This window comes from Vulpes lagopus, chromosome 3, assembly GCF_018345385.1.
Source record: "Vulpes lagopus strain Blue_001 chromosome 3, ASM1834538v1, whole genome shotgun sequence".
NCBI lineage: Eukaryota > Metazoa > Chordata > Mammalia > Carnivora > Canidae > Vulpes > Vulpes lagopus.
This window is the reverse complement of record NC_054826.1, coordinates 135249176-135273049: the sequence shown is the minus strand read 5'-3', so window position 1 is coordinate 135273049 and position 23874 is coordinate 135249176. Positions and strand designations below refer to the sequence as shown.

The 23874-nt window shown below is 34.7% G+C and overlaps 1 protein-coding gene across 1 annotated transcript; it reads right to left on the bottom strand.

Annotated features, from left to right (window-relative positions):
- Positions 1-353: 353 nt before the first annotated feature.
- On the bottom strand, positions 354-22168 carry LOC121487134 (glyceraldehyde-3-phosphate dehydrogenase-like). Its single transcript, XM_041748573.1, has 3 exons — positions 22106-22168; positions 2582-2667; positions 354-1269 (listed from the first exon to the last, which is right to left on the bottom strand). Exons 1-3 carry the CDS (start codon positions 22166-22168, stop codon positions 354-356), a joined length of 1065 nt encoding a protein of 354 aa, XP_041604507.1.
- Between the last annotated feature and the right edge of the window lie 1706 nt (positions 22169-23874).

The following is a 23874-nucleotide window of genomic DNA, read 5'->3' as shown; positions in this document are numbered from 1 at the left end:
TTCTGGAGACTATCAGAAAAAATTAATTTCCATGCCTTTCCTAACTTCCAGGGATCTCCTCCATTCCTCCATTTATGGTCTCCTTCTTTCTTTCTTTCTTTCTTTCTTTCTTTCTTTCTTTCTTTCTTTCTTTTTTCTTTTTGTCTGGGTACAGTAGTACAGTATACTTTATTGATGGTACTTGACAAGGTAGGGCTCCTCAAGCCCCTCCCCTTCCTTGGGGTCTCGGATATAAATTGGAGGTCAGGAGATTCTCAGTGTGTTGGGGGATTAAGTTGGGGCAGGGACTCCCCAGCAGCTGAGGGCCTCTCTCTTCCTCTTATTCTTACTGGGGATGGTGGTCCAGGAGGCTCTTATTCCTTGGAGGCCATGTGGACCATGAGGTCCACCACCCGGTTGTTGTAGCCAAATTCACTGTCATACCAGGAAATGAGCTTGACGTGGTCATTGAGGGCAATGCCAGCCCTGGCATCGAAGGTGGAAGAGTGGGTGTCACTGTTGAGGTCACAGGAGACAACCTGGTTCTCAGTGTAGCTCAGGATACTCTTGAGGGGGCCCTCCCATGCCTGCTTCACCACCTTCTTGATGTCGTCATATTTGGCAGCTTTCTCCAGGTGGTAGGTCAGATCCACAACTGACACGTTGGGGGTGGGGACATGGAAGGCCATGCCGGTGAGCTCTCTGTTCAGCTCAGGGATGACCATGCCCACAGCCTTGGCGGTGCCAGTGGAAGCAGGGATGATGTTCTGGGCAGCCCCTCGGCTGTCATGCCACAGCTTCCCAGAGGGGCTGTCCACGGTCTTCTGGGTGGCAGTGATGGCATGGACGGTGTTCATGAGGCCCTTCATGATGCCAAAGTGGTCATGGATGGCTTTGGCCAGAGGAGCCAAGCAATTGGTGGTGCAGGAGGCATTGCTGACAATGTTGAGGGAGTTGTCATACTTCTTATGGTTCACGCCCATCACAAATATGGGGTCATCAGCAGAAGGAGCAGAGATGATGACCCTCTTGGCCCTGCCCTTCAAGTGAGCCCCAGCATTCTCCATGGTGGTGAAGACCCCAGTGGACTCCACAACATACTCAGCACCAGCATCACCCCATTTGATGTTGGTGGGATCCCATTCCTGGAAGATGGAGATGGACTTCCCATCGATGACAAGTTTCCTGTTCTCACCCTTGACCGTGTCGTGGAATTTGTTGTGGGTAGAATCATAGTGGAACATGTACACCAAGTAATTGAGGTTAATGAAGGGGTCATTGATGATGACAATATCCACTTTGCCAGAGCTAAAAGCAGCCCTGGTGACCAGGCGCCCAATATGGCCAAATCTGTTCGTTCTGACCTTCACCACCATGTCTTGGGGACACGGCTGGCCCTGCACCAGAAGATGTGGCTGCCTGTTGAATGGGGTGGGGGGGCGGAGTAGAGAGCCTCCTTCTTCCATCTTTAAAGCCAGCAATTGTGGATCTCTCTGACCATTCTGTAGTCACACTCTTCACTCTTAAGGATCCTTGTAGTTGAACTCATCTCACCTAGATAAGGTTAGAATGGGAGGTTAGAATGTGGACATCATTGGGGAGTTATTGTTTTATCTACAACAACTCTAAACAAATTTTTACAGTATTTAATGAGATGGTATTATCCCTGGTATATGATGATGTTGTTCTGGTCAATGAGCAAGATTTCTAATTTTTTTTTTTCAAGTTTGATGAAGCATTTGTTAATAATGAAATGATTTGTTATAGAAAAATCTTTACTCTGCTTGTTTTTTTTTTCTTTTTACAATTTATTTATTTTAGCGAGAGAGAACCAGAGAGAGGGAGCAGTGAGGAGGAGCAGAGGGACAGAGAGAGAGAATATCAAGCATTCTCTGAATGGCCATCCTGGGTCATGGTCTCAGGACCCTGAAATCAAGACCTGAGCTGAAACCAAGAGTCAATCATTTAACTAATCATGCCACGCTGGCCCCCCTCTCTGGACTCTTAATCCTAATGAAACTATCAAAAATACCAATTTAATTTTTAAAATAAATTTTAAAACATTATTTCTTACAAGATAATAGTGTTTGACTCATATATTCCAAAATATTTATAAGATATATACTTATTTTTTAGTATATTAAATAAAAGGATTTCATACAATATGTTTATGTAAATATGTATTTTATAGCATACAATACCATTCTTTTGATGTCTAATAAGTGAGCTTTTCATTAAACTAAAGCTAGGTTGGGTTTTGTAGAGAATAATTTTAACTTATTCAGAAAAGCAATAGTTTTAAAAGTTTTTGGTTTGTTAATTGTTTGTATCCCAATTGTCCTTTTTTTTTAAAGATTTTATTTATTTATTCATGAGAGACACACAGAGAGAGGCAGGGGCCTCTGTCCAAGAGCCTGACCTCAGGAGATGCTACAGATCAAGTGACCACCTCCCAGCTGGAACTACTTCTGGAACAGGGACCCACCAGAGACACCACCCACACCGCAAGCTTCTCAGGAAATTGCACATGGCTGGCTCACTGACCATGACCCAGTTCCCTGAACTTCAAAACACTGGTCAAAGGTAAGGAAGGAGCACCAACCATGAAGCTGTGGCTTTACCTCGTGCTTCAAACAACTCATTCTGAGGTTCTTTAGCACTTTCAGCTTCTTCGTCTGACTTGAGACTCTGGGAAAAAAAAAAGAGAAAAATGAATTCCCCAGAGTATGTGGCAGTGACTAGAGAGCTCCAAGAACAGACAGCAGGGTATGTTTTGGGACTGGGTAGGGACTGAGGAAGAGGAACAACAGTGGGTAAGATGCAGCTCGAGGGAAAGCCCACACCTGCAGGTGGCCTCTGCACCCCAGCTGAGGGCCCTGGCATAGAGCTGCTCCCCCTCACAGACCAAACACCACGGTATAGAAACAGGGACACGTGGGGATGCCTGGGTGGCTCAGTGGTTGAGTGTCTGCCTTCGACTCAGGCATGATCCCAGGGTCCCAGGATTGAGCCCCGCATCAGGCTCCCCATGGGGAGCCTGCTTTTCCCTCTGCCTCTGTCTCTGCTTCTCTGTTTATGTCTGGCATGAATAAATTTTAAAAACCTTAAAAAACAAACAAACAAACAAACAGGGACATGTGAGGCTCCTCCACATAAACTAAGTCATCAGTAGTTCACACAAAAACACAATCCAGCACTTGTACCCTAATAGGAGAGAAAAAAAAAAAAAAGAAAAAAAAAAAAAAAAGGCCCCTCCACAGGCAGAGGGAGGAGCAGGCTCCATGCAGGGAACCTGACATGGCACTCGATCCTGGGTCCCAGGATCAGGCTCGGGGATGATGGTGGCACTAAACCACCGAGTCACCTGGGCTGCCCCCCAATTGTCCTTCTAAACATAAGTACCAGAAAATTACACAGCAGTTTTTATTGTTCTACCTGGAAATTCATATTGGCCATTATGAAATATTTACAAATTATCATATAACTCATAATCATTACTAATGTATACAGAATCACTTTGAGTTAATCTAAACTTGATTTATTGTGATTTATTTTTGTTTTCCAATATTTTTTACTCTCAGAATATAGTATACCTTTCTGCAGTCATTCCCTTTTCTCTCATGTCTTTTAATTTTTATGTCTATTTATAATTTTATATTCCATAATCCCTCTATTTTTCTTTAATTATTTTATGTATATCACATTTTCTGCTTTTAGTCAACTTTTCCTTATTCTTTTGTTATAATCAATAAGATACACGAGCTCATGGCTAGAGCCCCTTGGTGCTCATCACAGTAATACTGTGCAAATGACTTCATACAGCTCTTTTCAGATGAGCATCCCAAATTTCTGATGTTTATGCAAATTTTGGCCTAATTATCCAAAAGTTTTCAGAACAATGACCCCAGGAGTGTGACCCTTCTCTATAAACATCTTCCTATACTAATAGGCCTGGAAGCCTTCTTCTTCCTTTCCTCCCATGTAAATGGAAATTGCTGAACTTATGTGCATTTTAATGTTATTAAAAGCCAGAACCGGTGGGGAGCCTTAGCAGAGACCGAAGAAATATATCCAAATGTTGAATAAGGGAGACTATCTAGGACATTATCACCTCCATGTTAGACTTTAAATAGAGATTTTGCCAAAAGAAGAGAGTCACCTAATTGCTTTAAGAGGTAGTATGTGTCCTTTATCTGACCCTTAAGAGGTTCAGAGAGTAAGATCCAGTCTTTAGCATCATTTTAGAGAAATTGATTATCTGGAATATGCCTTTGTATTTCAAGAAAGCATTTCTTACTAGAATGTTTTAGAAACAAATATGATAATTCTGAATAATTAAAATATATCTGCTTAGAATAAAGTTTCAAAAGCCAAATTTCATTTGAGAGGGTTTATGCCTCACAGTTTCTTCACCCAAAATTATAAATATATTTTACTATGTTATTGAATATTCCACAATCATTTATGCAAAATTATATTTGTGATGTATGTATGTATATTTGTGATATGTCTCTTTGTGAAGTTGAATATTCAAAAGAAAAATATCACTAAAGCTCACAAGTGCAAATAAAAATGCATTTTTCTTTAAAGGATTCTAAGTTTTACCATATATTTTATCATGTTGTAAATGACATTTTATTTTATTTTATTATTTTTTTTGTGAATGAGATTTTATATATGTATTTTTTAAATCTCAGCACTAACAAATTCAGTTGGAAATACAGACATGCCTTAAAATTTATTTAGGATTTTATTAACGAAAAACTAAAGGCTGAAGTTGTTGGTTATAGTGGATATGCTTTACTGATTTACTATTGCATTGGGACAAAAATAGAAAACAAAAAAAAATTTGACTTTGAATATCAATTATTAAAATTAGCCAAGTTTATCAAACCTTTGAGTTGGATGACACACAAATAACATACAGTTAAATGATCACTACCAAAACCAATTCTCCCGTTCACTGATTTTGAGAGGAATATATGTCAAATAAATGTGAGAAAAGGGTCCATTTTTATTTTCAGTACAATTTTTCTTTGCAATGTCAAAGTATAACGACCAATCATTTGATTCCATCTTCATTGAATCCAAGCTTCATAAATTAGCATAAAACTTTGCAGGTTTCATAAAGTTGTTTCTCTAACAGTAAAGATTTAAAAACCCTCTGTGGAAGTATAAGTTGGAAATTGCCTGTTCAGAGAAATTTATGATTTTATTACAGCTGCATATTGACTATTCCTCTAGTAACCCAGAGGCAGAAAGTAACAGTTTATTTATTCAAACTGCAAATGAAATTGGGCAAGAAAAGTAATTAGCAAGCAACAAAAAATAATGGAAAAGCACCCATAAAAGTAGTTCAGAATTTATGTGAGTTGTCAGATCGTTAGAAGAATAACACTTTAATTTTAAAAAGGTAGAAAACTATATATACACATATTTTTTTTGTCAAAGTACCTAAACATATGTATAGTTTTTTCACACAAAGGCAGTACTCAGAGATACCAGGATTGTTTCTTAAATTTACAAATTAAATTTAAAATTCTTCTTAATATAATTTTAAGTGTTCTGTTTAAAATAGAAACTTTATCATGAATGATCCATTTATTTTTTAATTAGAGCGACAGGGAATGTTTGACTATTCTGTTTTCTAAAATGTCAGTGATGGAATTTTTTATCACTAACATTGCGCAAATAACCAAGACAATATATATATATTTAGGCAAAAAAGTAACAATGATCATACTTAGATATTAGTGCCAGTAACAAGATAGTGGTGCTATTTTCTGGGTTCCGGTTGATTTTGTGACATAGAAAAATTCTGCATCCACCAGAAAATAAGTCATATATTATTGAAGAGATAATTCTTTTTAACATAATACATATATTAGTTACTAAATTGTCAGCATAAAAATTCAGTTAAAGGAATACAAAAACCTTATCTAAAGCTTAATGCTTAGTGCATTATTTACTAGGGGCATTATATTTTAAAACTAAGGACAATTTAAAACTTCTTTAACATCCTAGATTATAGGTGAGAACAATTTAGAGCAAAACTAGCTCAGTTTATTAAAAGCTTCTATCTCATTTCTGTTTTCTTTAAAATGTTTAATGACATTAGAAATTCTTAAGAAAGCCTTCAGAAAAATGTCAGAATTCCTTGGCCTGGTAGTTAGAAAATTTGGCAATCTCTGAGCCTACTTCCCATATATTTTATTGTTGTTGTTTTTATTATTACTGACGTGTAGTTGACATACAATATTATATTAGTTTTAAGTGTACAACATATTAATTCACCAATTTTATGCGTTACTCAGTGCTCACCCCAATAAATGTAGTCACCATCTGTGTCCATACAATGTTGTTACAATATTATGGATTATATTCTCTATGCTACACCTTGAAGTTCCCATAACTTTTTTTTAAAGTTCTCATAACTTTTGATTATCTTCTACCTAAATATCATTTGAGAATTGGCCTACATCTCATACTTCTGTGAAGCCTTTTTATTATTCTAGGACTCACAACTACCATCATCATATGTCCAGAAAGCATATCTGTTACATATGCTGTTTATATCATGAAATAAATGATTGAAATGAGATCTCTACCCCTACAGGAGCACAGGCTGGTAGAAGTTGGTGGGAGAGAATGGTCTTACGTGTAAAACGTAATTAAAATGCATTAACAAAGGTGACGTTAACAGATGTGTGTACAAAATACTTTAGAGCCACTTAAGAGGGAATATCTAATTGCATATGGACAAATGTAGGGACATTTCAAAATAGTTCAAATACATACTCATTTACCAGAAACCTTCAAATTGTCTACTCCTCAACAAGTCTGCTCCCATTCTTTGCCTTCTGTCCTATGCACTTTAGAAATCAGAATAAAATTTTAAAAGAAAAAAGCAGAATGGGATACTCAGTTCCTTGTCTTCCTTTTCATTGCCATTTCAGTTTAAATATTTTGCATGCATGCTCAGTGTCTCTCCATGGGTAACAGATTTGAAAACGGTCTGAAGGAGAGAGTAACTGCAAAATTATGGTTCACATCTTTTAGTGGCTTCCCTTCTCCTTCTCTAAGATTTGACCCCTCCTCAAAGGGCCATTTGGTTGATTCTTCTTTTCTGCCTCTCTCCGCTTATTTTTTATTTCTTGTTTTAAAATTTCATCACGTTTAGTTCTCAGTAGGAGTCCATTGGTCTGATTTTAATAACCTTATCAGAAATGGAGTATGAAGAGCTTTGATTCTGAAGTCAGACATGGATTCCCATTCTAGTAACTCCTTACTGGGAAAGTAACTTATTCTTTTTAAAGATTAATATCTGTCATCTTAATGTTCAAAGTTTAATTCAAAATTATTTCACTCATATATGTGAAATATGCATGACATGTGGTTCAGTAAAAAAAAAAATCCTAATAAATGCCAGGTTTTCTTTAGAACAAAATATTGGATAAGATATAAAAAATATCATGTAATAATGGTTCAAAATATTGTATTTTTAAAATGAAACAATTTCAGGTAAGTGAAATGGGTTAAGGAATCTAGTGCAATACTGAGCACAATACAAGATGGACAAGGCTTTTTTAAAATGTATCTTTTATAAAGGCAGATATCTATAAGAATCTGATGTTGAATTAAGGGCTCCGATGTAGAATTTTTTGTTTTCTAATGTCATATTGCTATTTTCCAAATGACAGATAAAATAATAATAATTCAGGAAAAAGACACAAATTAGGTATACCAGCCCAATTCTATTACTCTTCAACTTCTCTGTAAATGATCTGTGGTCTTACCAGTATTAGCATCCTGTTGAGACAGTATTCATTTTTCACTGAAAATATAATAACCATGTTTGAGTTTCATGTTATTTTGGTGAGAAATGAATACTAGCAATCTTGAAATATGCCTTGAAAAATCTCTTCACACATATATATGCATGGATCTACCTTATACTCCAACTAAAATTAATTTGACAAAAGTATTGCTAGATAAGACATGATGTGATCTATTTCTGTTTATATGATAATGTCAAAACTCACGTGACACCTTCAAACAATATATAGCTGACAAAAAGACAAATAAAAGGGAGATTTGTTTTCTTCAAATTTGGGATAGAAAAGTAGCATATTCCAAATTTTGAGTAAAACATTATAAAATCAGTTAAGATTTTTTTCAGAGTGCTGACAAAGAAAATGTAATAGTTTAAATAATCATGCAATAAATAAGTGAATTAGAAAAAGAACTTAATTAGTTGAAAGCACTTGATTTCACTGAATACCTGTGGGTATTAAAAATCTAACATTTAATTTAATATTATTTTGTACAATAATCAATCTGATAACCAAAGATGCAAGCTGTAAGAAGTAATTTTATTGGGCAGCCCAGGTGGCTCAGCGGTCTAGCGCCGCCTTCAGCCCACGGCCTGATCCTGGAGACCTGGGATGGAGTCCTACATTGGGCTCCCTGCATGGAGTCTGCTTCTCCCTCTGCTGTGTCTCTGCTTCTCTCTCTCTCTCCCTCTGTGCCTCTCACTAATAAATAAATAAAATCTTAAAAAAAAAAGAAAGAGGTAATCTTATTAACGTGAAATAAAGATATTTTTAATCTATAATATTGATGAAGCAACCAGGAAGATGGCTTTTCATTTTGTTTTTTTCCCTTTTTTGCATCATAAATATTGGAGTATGAGATTTAACATTTAAGACACATTATAATTAAATTAATTTGAAAAGCAAATAGCTATTCTTAAAATCTAGATTTGTATCTATGGACCACTACATACCTCATTTAAATATATTAAACTGTATCTTTTAAAAATATGACTGTCCTTCATATAGTTCATTAATTGATGTGTAATAGTCACAGGGAAAAGTAAGTCAACGAATAGAGACCATTCTATGCCATCTCATTTTCTATGTCGGCAGATTTGAACCTTTACTATTTTGGTATGTGCCTTTCCACAGTCATCTCCAAGTACCACTATCGAGCAAATGATATTTTTTTTTTACTTCACATTCAGTGTCATTTCCCTTTTCAACTGATTGTCACTTTCTGTGGAAAGAAACAACAATTACGTTACGATGTGTGTGTTTAGGCCTGCATACACGTGCAGGTACCCACACATTTATTCATTCATTCATATTTAAAGGAGTAATCACCTTGAATTGATGCAATTTTGAGAACTTGAAGACCATTTACAATATCAAGAGAGCCAGCTCATCACTGATCATGTGATCTTTGTCGATTGCGATCTTCTGAGTTTTTCTTTATTCTCATGGAAAGGTAACTTATAAGAATTTTCTGTCTTTATCATGACATAAATTATGATATAATTGGCTCTGTTTATGAAATTAGTTTGTGGTTCTTTCTCAGCTATTTTACTGCTGAGGAAAAACTAAATAAAGGAATATCAGATAATGTTTTCTGAAATCATCTCTTGATTTCAGAAAAGAAAAGGAAGAATCATTTTCTTCTTGTCATGATTACTCAATTTCTAATTAGCTTCCAAATCCAGGCCAATTTATAGCTCAGGCTGATTTATGAACTTCTAGTCTGGGGGAAGCTACTATTATAATACTATAGATATTTTTGTGGTTGACAGAAATGTCCCTTATTTATATTTTAATTTTAATTGCATATTTAATCAATGATCTTTCTATAGTTTCAGCAGTTCATGATCCCAACTATAGTAAACGTTGCTCAGTTGCTGTCATTCTTTCTGAAGGTGATTCTTGTCAATACTTTTAATATTATTCCTATCCTACCATGGTTTTGGTAGGGGTTCATGAGATTTACTGTATTTTTAAAAAATATTTTATTTATTTATTCATGAGAGACATAGAGACACAGGCAGAGGGAGAAGCAGGCTGCATGCAGGGAGCCTGACGTGGGACTTGATCCCAGGACCCCAGGATCATGCCCTGAGCCAAAGGCAGATGCTCAACCACTGAGCCACCCAGGTGTCCCAATGTACTGTATTTTTGATGATGAGTAGATACAGCCCTGCAGAGTGTGTAGTGCCCTAGAGATTCTTGCTGCCACTACTTTTGTCATTTCCTTACTTGCGTTAATGATATATTCTCCTTTTTAAATCAGTTTATATGTGTAAGTATAAGCTCTGCTGCAGCAGGACATTTATTCTGCTCAGAGCCACATCTTTGGGACCTAGAATAGTGCCTATTTTAGGCACTAAACTTAGGGAGAAGCTTAAGGAGCGGTTCCTGGATGAATGAATAAAAGAATGAATAATTGTTGCATGTGTGAATTGAGAATGAATTCTTTATGACAAATCTTCGAATGATATTTTAGAAGAGTCCTTTATCTAACAGTTCAAATTACATGAAATGGCTAACTAATTCACCTTCTTCACAGCTGGAACATCAAGTAACAAGAGAAAAATTATAATAGTCACCAAAATCAACTACAATGCATATGATGCTTGGCTTGTGTGTATTTAGTTTTAGAGAATGAGTGGGGTACACTTGGGAATTTCTGGCACCAAATTATATTCACTCCAGTCATTGTAATGGGTCATTTAGTTTAGTTCATTACACAAAAATTTGCGCCTGTGGAGTTTTCAATTAGCTTGAGATTCCGTCTGCAACGTCTTGGTCTGAAAACATATCAAACAACATCAGCTGGAAAGTTTTCTCCAAATCATTTTTAGACTTTTTAGAATTCTAAGGTCACTGTTTTGAACAGTACTAGGAAAGCAAGTTGGAAAACACAAAAGAAGGAGATTTCAGCATTTCTTTTGATTTTTGTGGTTTTGAAAAAGAAAAAGGGAATGTGTCAAAGGAAAAAAGAAATGTCATCTTGAGGTGATTCTGGTTTCTCAAATGACATAAAACCAGTCATCCCCCAAATGACATGGTCTCTTTACACTAAAATATGATCCAAACAGCTGAGGTCAGATTAAAGCTTAAAAAGGCAACAGACATAAGCTTTTTCTAGTGTTGCAAGTACTACTAGATTAGGTGAGGTTATTAGGTGAGCAGCTGAGCTTTCAGTAGTAATTTAAACTGAAAAAAAAAAAAATAAAGATCGCGTGTGTGTGTGTGTGTGTGTGTGTGTGTGTGTGTGTGTTGTGTATGTTTGGTGTGTTTTGCCCATTATTCTAGTCTGAGCAATGTGACAGTAGAATGTCTTTGCTTCTAAGAGAGTTAATCTTATTATTAATACTGATATATTCTCTATACCACATAAAACAGTCTTTGTTCCTTTAGGCAGAAAAAAATGTCCTCCTAACTAACTCTATCCCCTTAATTTCATAGGAACAGTCTCCCTATTTTTTTCTTTTGTGTCTATCTAACCTGGATTAGCTTTTCTTTCACTCCTCTTCTCCTAGATTTTATAAGTATCCGTTGTCCTATCCATGCCTTCACCATATTATATTCTTTCCCCTTCCTTCACTCTTTTCCTATCAATTTCCATTTGCCCTCTTTCCAACTTAAAAAAAAAATAGCAAATTTTATCATACTTATTTTTTGAAATTCCTATTTTGTTATTTTTGTCATTCACCTGTGTTAGCACTCGGAAGTATTGGATAAATAGAAGCAGAACATACTATGTGCCCTGTATAGAGGAAAAGCAAACTGTTGAATAAGGAAGTTGTTGAATTTAGTGGTGAACTTGTGAGGGTTGCAAAACTACAGGTAGACAAGCACTGCACACATCCTCTCTTTTACCCAGCATTTGGCATCTCTGCCTTATTCAGGCCTACATGTGTTCCTGCGTCCTTTTAACTTGACAAATGTCATTTGGCAATTGAATACCAAGCAGAGACTTTATATTTATGTCTTTCATACTAATTATATGCTCTATATTTATAACTTTTGTTCTTGTAGAGACAAATTTTGTAGTTCATATTAGCAAAATAGAACTTGAACTGGATGGACACTTCTTTAGAATATAGATTCAATATAAATTCAAACGCCCTTTGCCATTCAATTCTTTACTTCAAGAGAACTGCTTATCCTTTAACCTCTACCCTTCTTTATAATTACTCACGTCTTTCATACATGAAGTCCTATGCACACACTACTGAGTGGTCTTTTTCTTTTTATTCCTCCTTATAGTCAACTAAGGAAGAAGCAGCACAGCAACTGTGGTTAGAACCACTTAGCTATTTACTTACTCTACATACCAGTATTTACAAGGCTGAATTTACCTGAAAAAAAAACTATAGCTGTGATGATTGGATATACTTAATGTTATGAGCACAACTTCTAGAACAAACATAAAATTGACTTGAAATTCTATTGCAGTTTCAGAGTTTGTTGGCTCTTCTACCCACTAAAAGTATGTTCCTCTTCTTAAATATCCATTAACACCCCATATTCTACTCCTTAGCAAAAATGTCATTTCTCTTCTTCCATCAATTAAAGTAGGTTTTTCATCATCACTAGTTACACTCAATTAATTTACATTTTAGATCAGAATGAATATCTGAAATTATCTCATTTACCCATTTGCTTAACTATAATCACCTATGTCCTTCTCAACTGTGTACTAAGTGTGTGTGTGTGTGTGTGTGTGTGTGTACTCTCAAGCCTCAGAATAGCTATTTGATCTTGAATTTATTATCACCATTTTCCAAGTGAAGGAAAGGATCTGTAAGATCAGAGATAAGTTGAAACTGTCTTTATTTGCAATATATTTTCATATATTGCAATTTTTCTTCCCAGACAATACAACTAATGAATTTCAGTGTCCTAAAGTTTCTATACCTGGTAATAATAAAATATATGATTTATATTAAGTAATTTTATCTTTGCATGAAATTATTAAAAGGCAGTTAGTACATTAGAGACATTATTTCTGTTTAAGTTATAAAAAATAAGCTAACTACAAAATGTCCTTGAAAAGTTCTAACATTTTTATAAAACTGATTCAAAATATGTAAGCCCTTTGAAGAAAATGAATAAAAAATATTGAGAAAAAGTTATATGTGAATACCGAAGAAAAGGGAACAGACTTAAAAAGGTAGCCTGGAACTTAATTTTGAGTAGCTCCCATATTTGGTAAGGTAAAGGATGAATGAACTAGTAATGGATATAATCCATCAGTACATGGCAGTTATTTTTATTTTTTATTTTTCATAAGATAAAAAGTATCTTTAAGCTGTAGTTACAAACATCATAGATTTTAGTAATTTTTCAAAAGTTTTTTTTCTTTTAGCAAATTCACTAAAATCAAAAGTCATTCTAAAATGCATTGCCTAAGTATATGTTATGAAAATATAGTTACAAGTATGAGTAAAATGTTTCAGTATTATTCAAGAATAGTTCAAATCTCTATTACAGAAGACTTACTCTAATAGCTTAAAATAGAGAAATACCTTTCAAATAATGTATACTTAACTCCGGAATCTCCCATTCAAAAAGCAATGGCATTAAGGTTTTCCTTCGAGGAAATCAATATTTTAACATATAATATCTCTCATGTTTAATAATCTTTCATGAATCTAATAGTTGTCGTTTCATTTAAATTCATTTAAAAGCCATGCCAATACTAAATTTAATTTCATTTAATTTCAAATGGCAAGATTTTGAAATGGGCACAATCACTAAGTGCATAAACAGAGCTAAATTACTTCATCACTCTGGGTTTCCATTTCCTCATTTGTAGTCAAGCTAATAATACCTACCTTATTTTTTCCCAAGTTTTAATTTAAATTCCAGTTAGCTAACATACAGTATAATACTAGTTTCAGGTGTACAATTTAGTGATTCGTCGCTTGCATACAACACTTGTTGCTCCTCAGAAGTATGCTTCTTAATCCCCATTACCTATCTAACCCATTCTCCTGTCTATCTCCCCTCTGGGAACCATCACTTTGTTCTTTACAGTTAAGAATTAATACCTGCTTTATAGAGATGGGAAAACAAGATGATATAGTACTTGTGCAAGCAACCAGCAATGAGTCAGACTGATATAAGAAGATCAGTACCTTAATATTTAGCTTGAAAACTATGATTAGTTTTCTCAGCACTCTTATATAGTTGAAATCTATCAACTTTTTTGTTTTTGTTTTTCAAAGATGTTATTTATTTATTCATGAGACACACACAGAGAGAGAGAGAGAGAGAGACAGAGACAGAGACAGAGATACAGGCAGAGGGAGAAGCAGGCTCCCGGGCCTCCAGGATCATGCCCTGAGCCAAAGGCAGCGCTAAATCATTGAGCCACCCAGGCTGCCCCTCTCAACATTTTATTATTATTGTTTTTTATTTTTTTATTGGAGTTCAATTTGCCAACATATAGCATATCACCCAGTGTTCATCCCGTTAAGTGCCTGTCACCCAGTCACCCCAAGCCCCCACCCACCTCCCCTTCCACTACCACTTGTTCGTTTCCCAGAGTTAGGAGTCTCTCATGTTCTGTCTCCCTCTCTGATATTTCCCACTCATTTTCTCTCCTTTCCCTTGTAATCCCTTTCATTATTTTTTTATATTCCCTGAATGAATGAGACCATATAATGTTTGTCCTTATTTTTGATGCCTATCAACATTTTTGATGCCATTTACTTTCCATTTGCAGTTTGCTGCTGGGAAGATGTGAAACATATTACTAAGCATTTTAAAGAAGGTGCAGAGCCTATTATATTTGTGATTATCTTAATAAAGCTTTGTACCTCATGAACAAATTCTGAAATGTCTGGCTTCTATCTGAGATCAAATGTTGTAGCTAAACAAACTAAAACAGTGAGTAAGTTCAAAGTGGGAGGGAGAAAAATCAAGCCTAAAGGTAGGGCATGTGTAAATACTAAACTTAAAGTATACAAGACTGCTGGATTTAATTAAACTTGAAAGCCCCACCTTGATCTCAAGTGCCCCATACAGACTGAGCAGGCTGATTGGATCAATCATGCCTTTTACTTTTGATTAAATTTAACTCCTCTACATAGATGCAACTGGAAACAATCAATGCAGGTAAAAGTAGGGAGTAATTAACACATAGGTGACCAAAGTTTCATGCCTATACATTCAAATATACATTCAGAATAATAGATATTATTTGCCTTGATGAAATATGGCTTGGATTTACAATTTGCATATTTCATATAGCAATAAAATGAACATTCATTCAGAGCAGACATAAATTTTAGTAGCAGCAAATCATCTTAGAAACAAAACCAGAATCCCAAACTCCATAATAATGAACAAAAATAAGATTAACTGCCTAGCACCTATTTTTTTTAAGACCTTCTTTTCCTCTTCATTATATATTTCCAGTGGAGTCCTTTATGCTAGTACAAGCTGAGCAGGCACTCTCTTTCAGGCAGTGGAAAGTGGGGGTGGAGGTGGGGGTGAGGTTATGTCCCTGAACTCAAATTAGGCCAATCAGTGTGCCTTTCCCTGAATTTAATAAAGAGACAGAGAGTGGTCATTCTCTCTAGATTGGTTGAGCATGGGTATGATGGTTTAGTCAAGTTATGCTACATTATGCTGAATAACAAATTCCAAAATCTGATTTAACAACATAAAGATAAAATTTTCACTCACACCAAAGTCATTGTTGCCAGGTGGTTGTGGCTCAGGAAGCAGATGTTGCATACAGAATTTTTAGCCTTCCACTTTTCTTCCTTTCTAGAATCTTTCATATATATATATTTGAGATTGCCTTAGTGGCATCTAGCTGATAGTTGGATGTAAAATGAGAAGGACTTTGAAGAAGACATTCCCATAATTAACGGTCTGGGCCTTGATGTTAGGTCTGACTTGTGCTCTTTGTCCAGTGATGGAAACTAGGCACATAATCTTACCAATATCTACAAGAGGCTAGAAAATGTTGACTGGTAAGATAGGGAGAGGAGAAGAATATGCTGAATATATCATTTCTATCACAGTATAGAAAATCAAATGTTCTCGGTGGATATATTTCCCACGAGGCATTAAATGTATAAAACTGACAAATTGCAAAGTTAAGGAGGAGTTCAAAAAGGCTGCTCTCTCTCCTCATGCTTTGCAACTTTGGGGATACCCTAAACCATCCTTAGGCTTAATAATTCCCTAGAAAGGCTTGAAGTACTCACTGAAGACTGTTACATTCATAGTTAAGATTTATGACAGCGAAAAGAGAAGGATTAAGGTCATCAAGGGCAGAGAAATGGCAGAGTCCAAGAAAGTTCCGAACATGGATCTTCCCATTGTATTCTCCCTGTGACATCATGGACAATGTTATGTTCCTGGCATTGCTGTAGGATAGTATGTGGAGTATTGCCAGCAGGAAAGCTCACCTGAGTCTTGAGTCCAGAGTCTTTATTGGGACTCCCTCATGGACAAAATTGACTCCCCAAGTAACTGATCACAGTCTCCAATCCCCTTGAGAGGTCAAGCTTATACCATGTGACCCAAAGCCCTGACCCTATATCATATTGTTAGATTATCTTGTGTGGCCAGTTCCATCCTAAATTGCACTATTAAAATACCTGGGTGATCCAAACAAAATCACACTAACAAGCATGGCATCCCAAAGACTTAGCGATTACCTTCCAGAACCCAAGCACAAAGGCCAAACTGCAATTTAGACTAAATTCTTTACTGTACACACATAGACACAGCTATGGTATTAGAAAGAGATTAGTGACAGAATCTGAGTCCCTTTTTCAAATATTCCTGAAACCATATTTTTTTCCAGTTTATTTTAACCTTTCCTTTAATTTGGTTATGCCATAAATTCTTTCATTTTGTCATATGTGCACACTTCAAACTAAATATTGTGTGTGTCTTACACAATACATTTTATATTAACTGTGGTCATAAAAATAAGTGATTTCCTTAACTCAGCTCTAATGATTCAAATATATGGAATGCTCCCCAAAACAATAACAGGAAAAAAGTAATTCCTCGGGCATGTAATGTACTGAAGGAAGGAAAACTGGTCGTGGGAAAGCTTTAACACTTGAAGGAAAGAAAGAGGGACTTTTATAAATTTTCTTCTCTACGGTAGTGAGTTTATATAAAGTTATTTTACTTACTATTCACAACACCCACAGCCTTCCAATACCATTATGTAGGAGGGAAAACACTGATATTATACTGGAAACTTGCATAAGCTATTGAATAAATTAGTAAAAAATAGTTGTATATTTAAACAATGTTCATATTGGCACAAATACTGTTATACTGCTATGTCACATTGCTTTTATTTTTTTTAATTAATTAATTAATTAATGATAGTCACACAACACAGAGAGAGAGAGAGAGAGAGAGAAAGAGAGAGAGAGAAAGGCAGAGATAGGGAGAAGCAGGCTCCATGCACCGGGAGCCCGACGTGGGACTCAATCCCGGGTCTTCAGATCACGCCCTGGGCCAAAGGCAGGCGCCAAACCGCTGCGCCACCCAGGGATCCCATTGCTTTTAAAGAAACAACTACTGTCTAGTCTATAACTTTGTTTGGGACCTTTCTAATTCAAAATAAAGAAAATGGAGAGCATAGAAAAGTCTTGTTTTTCAATCCAAAACAATGAATAGAAACCTTAAATGTAAATAAAAGCAACTAAGAATATCACAAATTTCATAGTTTTTCCCTTAACATGGGTGGCATCTATCTCTTGGGATCACCACCATATTTGTATGATGGAGGGTTAACTTTTAGTGTTAGTTGGAGGATCAAATGAGTTAAAATACATAAAGCACTTATAAAAGTCCTAATCACAGACTAAGCCTTCGATTGTGCTTAATCATTATTATAACTATAATCATTATGTTGTAACTTTTTTAAACTTAAATATCAATAAATTTTCAGAGTTTCAAAATTTTTCCTATTTTTGATGGACAATTTAGCTTTTACATTCTAAATTTGTGAGTTAATTGTATTTGATGAGGGATATTGTTCACAAAGTGTGAAAATCATAAACAATATTTTGAGAATGAAGCAGGTGTAATATCATAAAATACTTAACAATCACCTTTTATTTATTTATTTTTAAAGATTTTATTTATTTATTTATTCATGAGAGAGAGAGAGAGAGAGAGAGAGAGAGAGAGAGAGGCAGAGACACAGGCAGAGGGAGAAGCAGGCTCCGTGCAGGGAGCCTGATGTGAGACTTGATCCTGGGTCTCCAGGATCACGCCCTGGGCCAAGGTAGGTGCTTAACTGCTGAGTCACCCAGGGATCCCCAACAATCACCTTTTAAGTGATGATTTAAATACTCCATGTCCAATTTGACTTCACGTAAGATGTAAACATAGAATCGAATCTAGAGGAAATTTTTAAAAATGTAAAAGAATATAAGTCAATAATAATGAAAGAAGTGCCTGAAAATAGACCAATTAAAGTGTGGAAAAGGGCAATAATGTTTATCTATGTTAAGCTAAGTCTTTTTTTACAATACATGTTGGAACTTTAAGAACTAAGACATGGTTGGATAAATTTGCAAAAATGAAAATCAATGCCATGAATATAATGTTCAAATTGTATGAAGAGGATAGACTAAAACAGATTTAATCTTATGGTTGAGAAATCAGTGGAAGCTGATAATAAAGGACAATATAATTTTAAAATAAATTGAGTATAATAAGATGGTCCTAATTTTTAATGAGCTGATCTCTTTGAAGGCATTAAAAATTAGGGTAGGTTTGGAGAGGTTTTATGTTTTTCTTCATGTTTGGAAGGTATAACCCTGAGTTTTTTAATTTTTAAAAATATACTTCTTTTCTGAACAACTCAGAAAACTTTACAAAACTACTAACTACTCATTAATTCTAATGGAAGGGAAATAACTGCTTGTTATAATTATTTAGAATATTTCATGTAGTTTTACTTATTTTTTATTTACTTATTTTTAATTTATTAATTTAATTCAATTATTAATTTAATTTTATTATTTTATTTACTTATTTTTCAAGGAATCACATATATTTAATAGAAATTTTATATAGCAAATCTATTACTGCATTTTAACCAAACTAACAAATAGCTTCTGAGCTCAACTCACCAGGGTGTAAGTAGGATAGACCCAGTGTTCAACACAGATCACAGTTTGAATCTTGGTATAGCTAATCAGGATGAAAATCAAACTTCAGGGAGTACTGATCTCCTAGGGATTACAGGGTCTGTTCTTAAGAAAACATAAGGGAAATGCTTAGAAATACAGAAAATGAGAATTGAAAGAAATGGACTAGGAGGAGAAAACTATAAACAGAGAGTTAGAAACAATAATTTGCTTCAAAGTAATCTGAAAAAACTGCAATTAGGCCTTGTGAAGTTTTTGAATGTAGAATTAATAAGGAATAATATTTTTTAAAAAATCATTTAAAAGTACTATTGTTAGTACTTTTATTAACAAGTACTTTTATTAAAAGTAGTATTATTTTTCTACTACTATTGAGTAGTAGTAGAAAAAGAAAGTATTATTTAAATATATATGTACATGTACATATATACACACACATACATATGTTCCTCTCAATCCTTTCATGACTTTAAAGATAGAGGTAATTATTCAGACCTAATCCAGTATTACTGGGGGTTCCATTATATTAGAATAGAATATTTGTCAAAAACATTTGTCACCTGTGGTAAAATCTGAAATACTGAAAGGAGAATTATGACATCTCACTTCTGATTTCCAGCATAATTGTTGTCATAACTGGGTCAATGACCTTTTTAGCCAGATAGTGACATTTAAAAGACATATATGCCATAAGAAAAAAGAATGAAGAGAAGAACCTATAGGTTCCTATAGGAAGAAGGAGAAAATTAAAAAAAAAAAGAAAGAAAGAAAAGGAAAGAATACCCCTTACATATTTTATTAAAATAACAACAGAGTCTATCATTTGTAGCACTGGTAAGATTTGTCAAAGAAAATTTGCACCAGGCAAGTGAAACAGGCAGGAAAGACTTTATTCAAGACTATTGTTAACAGCAGAAAGATTGAACTCAATTCTGCTGAAACAAAAGGTAGGAGAGCTTCTAAGCATTGAGGTGAACAAATGGCAAGTACTGGAGGACACTAGGGGAGAAGTAGGTCAATGTATTAGTCCATTTGTGTTTGCTAATTGGAACTTCCTAGAGTTAGGTTCCTATCCTCCCACAGAGACAGAAAGACACAGTCATTATCTTTTCTGATTATATTTCAAAGGCATGGCTGGCAGAACCTTGGGTTGTTAAACTGGTAAGAGCCTGGGAGAAGATTTACATCTCAAAGAAGAAAAGAGAAGAAATTTATAACTTCTGGCTTAAGTGCTCTAGGAAGACTAGGTCTAGGTCGGGGGGACTGTAGTCAAAAGACACTTGTCTAAAGTCTGTTCAACCTGAGGAGAATGTCAAGGCTGAGCTAGTCACATTTAAAGCTTTTGACTTCTTTCACTGTTTCATTAAATAATTCCACTCTCTTTATGTTACTCTTTTTCACTCTGTCATTTGGTTTTCTTTTGCCCTCAAGATATTCATCCATCCATCTATATCTATCTATTATCTATCTATCTATCTATCTATCTATCTATCTATCTATCTATCTATCTATCTATCTATCTATCTATCTATCTATCTCATCTATCTATCATCTATCATCTATCTATCTATCATCTATCTATTTATTTATTATGGTGTTCTTTGTTTCCTCTTCTAAGTTTTTCCCTTTCTGCTGGCAATCCATCTTAGTTTAGTGACTCTCCAAGGCCAATCTTTATTAATCAAGTAGTGGTGGTTGTTTCTCTTGCTATGAAACTTACTAATTGTCTTACTTAGAATGAGTCTCTTATTCAAGCTTTTATACAGATTAACATAATAAAATCAAAAGCCATTGAAACAGTACTAAGTGACATAAACAATAGTAATAAGATGACAACTGAGTTAGAACCCAAAATCTTTATTGAAAATCATCTTTTCTTTGACAGACATCAGATATTTCACATTCTGAGATACACATTTAACTGAATGGCTTTCACAACTAAAAGTTTTCATAAGGCTCCCACACAAAAATATTGTAGGACTTAAAGTACTTTTAAAATACACCACATTTTAGGCAAAATTTTGTTTTAAGTCCATGTATCAAATAATAAATATAAAAGTCTTAGATACCCATATTCAATCATCTAGCATTAAGAACAAATTTAGCATGTATTTTATATGACATATTTGTATATTTCCATTAGTTGGTAATATATGCACGTGGTATTAAAATATACACACGTTTATTAACACACATTCATTTATAAACAGTGGAAATGATGAAATAGAGTATATACTAATCTTAAGACTCTATTAAAAGAAAAAAGATTATACACCAAATTTAATTTCCCCATTTCAATATCCAATCTATTTTTATAAAAATTGATAGAAGAATGTACATATTAATGATTACAAAAGAATAAAATCAAAGGTAAAATTTTAAATAATTAATTCTAAGTTACACTGTGCAAAAATAGAAGTTGAATAATCTCACATTTATTTACATCTATTTACAGCGTATGAGTAAGTTGATAGGTATAAAAAATGCAATACATTTTATTTTATTTACTTTTTGCAATACATTTTATACATATAAGAATCCTCCATTACTAAGCCAAATGATATTATTCAAATAATTCTGTTGTTGCAGTAATTGTATGTTTCCATTGGACATATTCTGAAATAGTTTGAAAACTACTGTATATAAATAATAAGTTCTGTGAAATTTCTACAGACCACGTTTTTACTTATTGAGCAATAGGGAGGGGGACATCTTATACGTCCGTGTCTCCTGAGGCATCTCACAAAGGTTACAGTCTATTTATGTTATTGAAGTTTTGTGGAGATAAATACCTGTTCTCCTTTCAAAGTCCTAGATAGATAAGTATGTCTGCCAAATTCTAGTCAGTCTTTGGCAGAATAAAGCATGACACATTCTTTCAGTGTATGCCCCCCCCCTTTTTTTTTAGTATTCTTTATGTGAAGTCTGGTTGTAAATTGTATAGACATTCTGAACTGCTGATAGTAGTCAAGTTGTCAGTAACAGAGCAATGCAATTATTTTGCTCTCTGATATTTGCATTTAATTAGTAAAGCACCCTCTTTCATAATCTTCTGGTTTTAGAACAATGGCTGTCAAAATATTGTCTATGACTAAATATATAATAACCAGCTGAGATTTATAATAAAAATATATAGATTCTAAGGCCTTACCACAGTCTTACTGAATCTTGAGGATAGGACACAGGAATTCGAATTTCCTTTTTGGAATCCTGGCAATACTTCATTGTTGTTGTAATTTTCTTTCTTTTCTTTTTTAAAAAATATTTACTTATTTATTTTGAGAGAGAGAGACAGAGAGAGATTGAGAGAGAGAGAGAGAGAGAGAAAGGACAAGCGGAGGGGAGAGGCAGAGAGAAAGGAAGAGAGAATCTCAAGCCGACTCCCTGCTGAGCATGGATCCTCATGCGGGACTCAATCCCAGTACCCTAAGATTACCACCTACACCAAAACTAAGAGTCAGACACTTAACAAACTGAGCCACCCCAGTGCCCCTATTTCTTTTATTTTTTAAAAATAAATGTTGATTATACACAACTTTATGTATATTTCTTAAATCTGATTTCTCCATACCCTTTATTATATGTTAATCTCTCCCTGTGGGCAGCCCATTACAGATCCCTTATATGCAATCAGTAAATATTGATTGATATGATTTGATGAATGAAGTTTATTTCTTCTAACTAAATGGACACTGGTTTAAAGACTCTTTTTTCTTAGACTTTGTTATAGTTGAAAAAGCTCATATTTTGAAACTCAGCAAAAAGTGAGATCAAATATCAGTTCTTCCCATATAAATTTCAATGTGGGCAATTCACTGAACCTCTTTATACTCCAATATCCTTATTTTTGAACTGGAAATTATAGACCTTATAAAAATCAGGTTACAGCATATTTAATGAATAGCAAAGACACATATTAATAACTCAGCATTTCTATTCACTGAGGAATGAAAATTGTTCCTGTGTTTTTAGATTTCACGATTCATAGTAGAGTTTAGAGAAGGAAGGACATAGAGAGTTATACACTGAGCTGTACTACACACACACAAAACTGTTCTCTGCTGCTATTAAATTCCATGAGTGGATAGAATGGAAGTGGAGTGATAACAATATATCTTAGTCACATATGACATAACAATTAAAGTTGATATTTGAGTCAGGCATTAGAGTCATGATAGATATGAACCATAGAGAAGGATGAAGGTGAGCAAGACAATATAAGCTAAGCCACAAAGAATGAACAAATATATAATATTTAATAGAAAAGCCTGGTAGTTCAGTATAATCAGGAAATAAAGAACATTAGGGAAAGGTAGAAAACCCAAAAAAGAATATTACATTCTAGAGATTTTTAGCTTTAAAACAGAGCAGGGACTTTTTTGGAATGATTTCTAGTGTTGGAATGATATTACCAGTGTTTTAGACCTCCCATTGTGGTGGCGGTGGGAAAGAGGGTACGCTGTGGGAAAAACCAAAAGCAGATGATGTACAGCCTGAAACTGAGTTCTGGGTGTTCAATGTGGAGGAGTGGCTTTTGGTGTATAGAGGAGTGTGAGTGTGAGACATGACTAATTTTATATTACAAGCAAAAAATTCTACCTGCAGCAGAGAAATCACTCAAGAAAGGAAGAGTGGGTGCAGATGTCTCCATTAAAACCATTCTTGACTTCCAGTTGCTCTTTAATTTGTTCTAGGGTAGTCTACATGCATTGACCCCTATGTAACATTTCAGCCTTATCTTCTTATCTTCAGTGACCTGAAGAATCTGTCCCTCATATATGTCTTCAGTTTTGTCTTCACTTATTTCATCCTTTTCTCTATGGTTTAGCTACTCTGACTTTCTACTTTCCTGAGTACCATCTTCCACCACAGGGCATTTATATCCATGATATTCCTTGGGCAAAAAACAATTTCCTATCCTCTCTTAACAT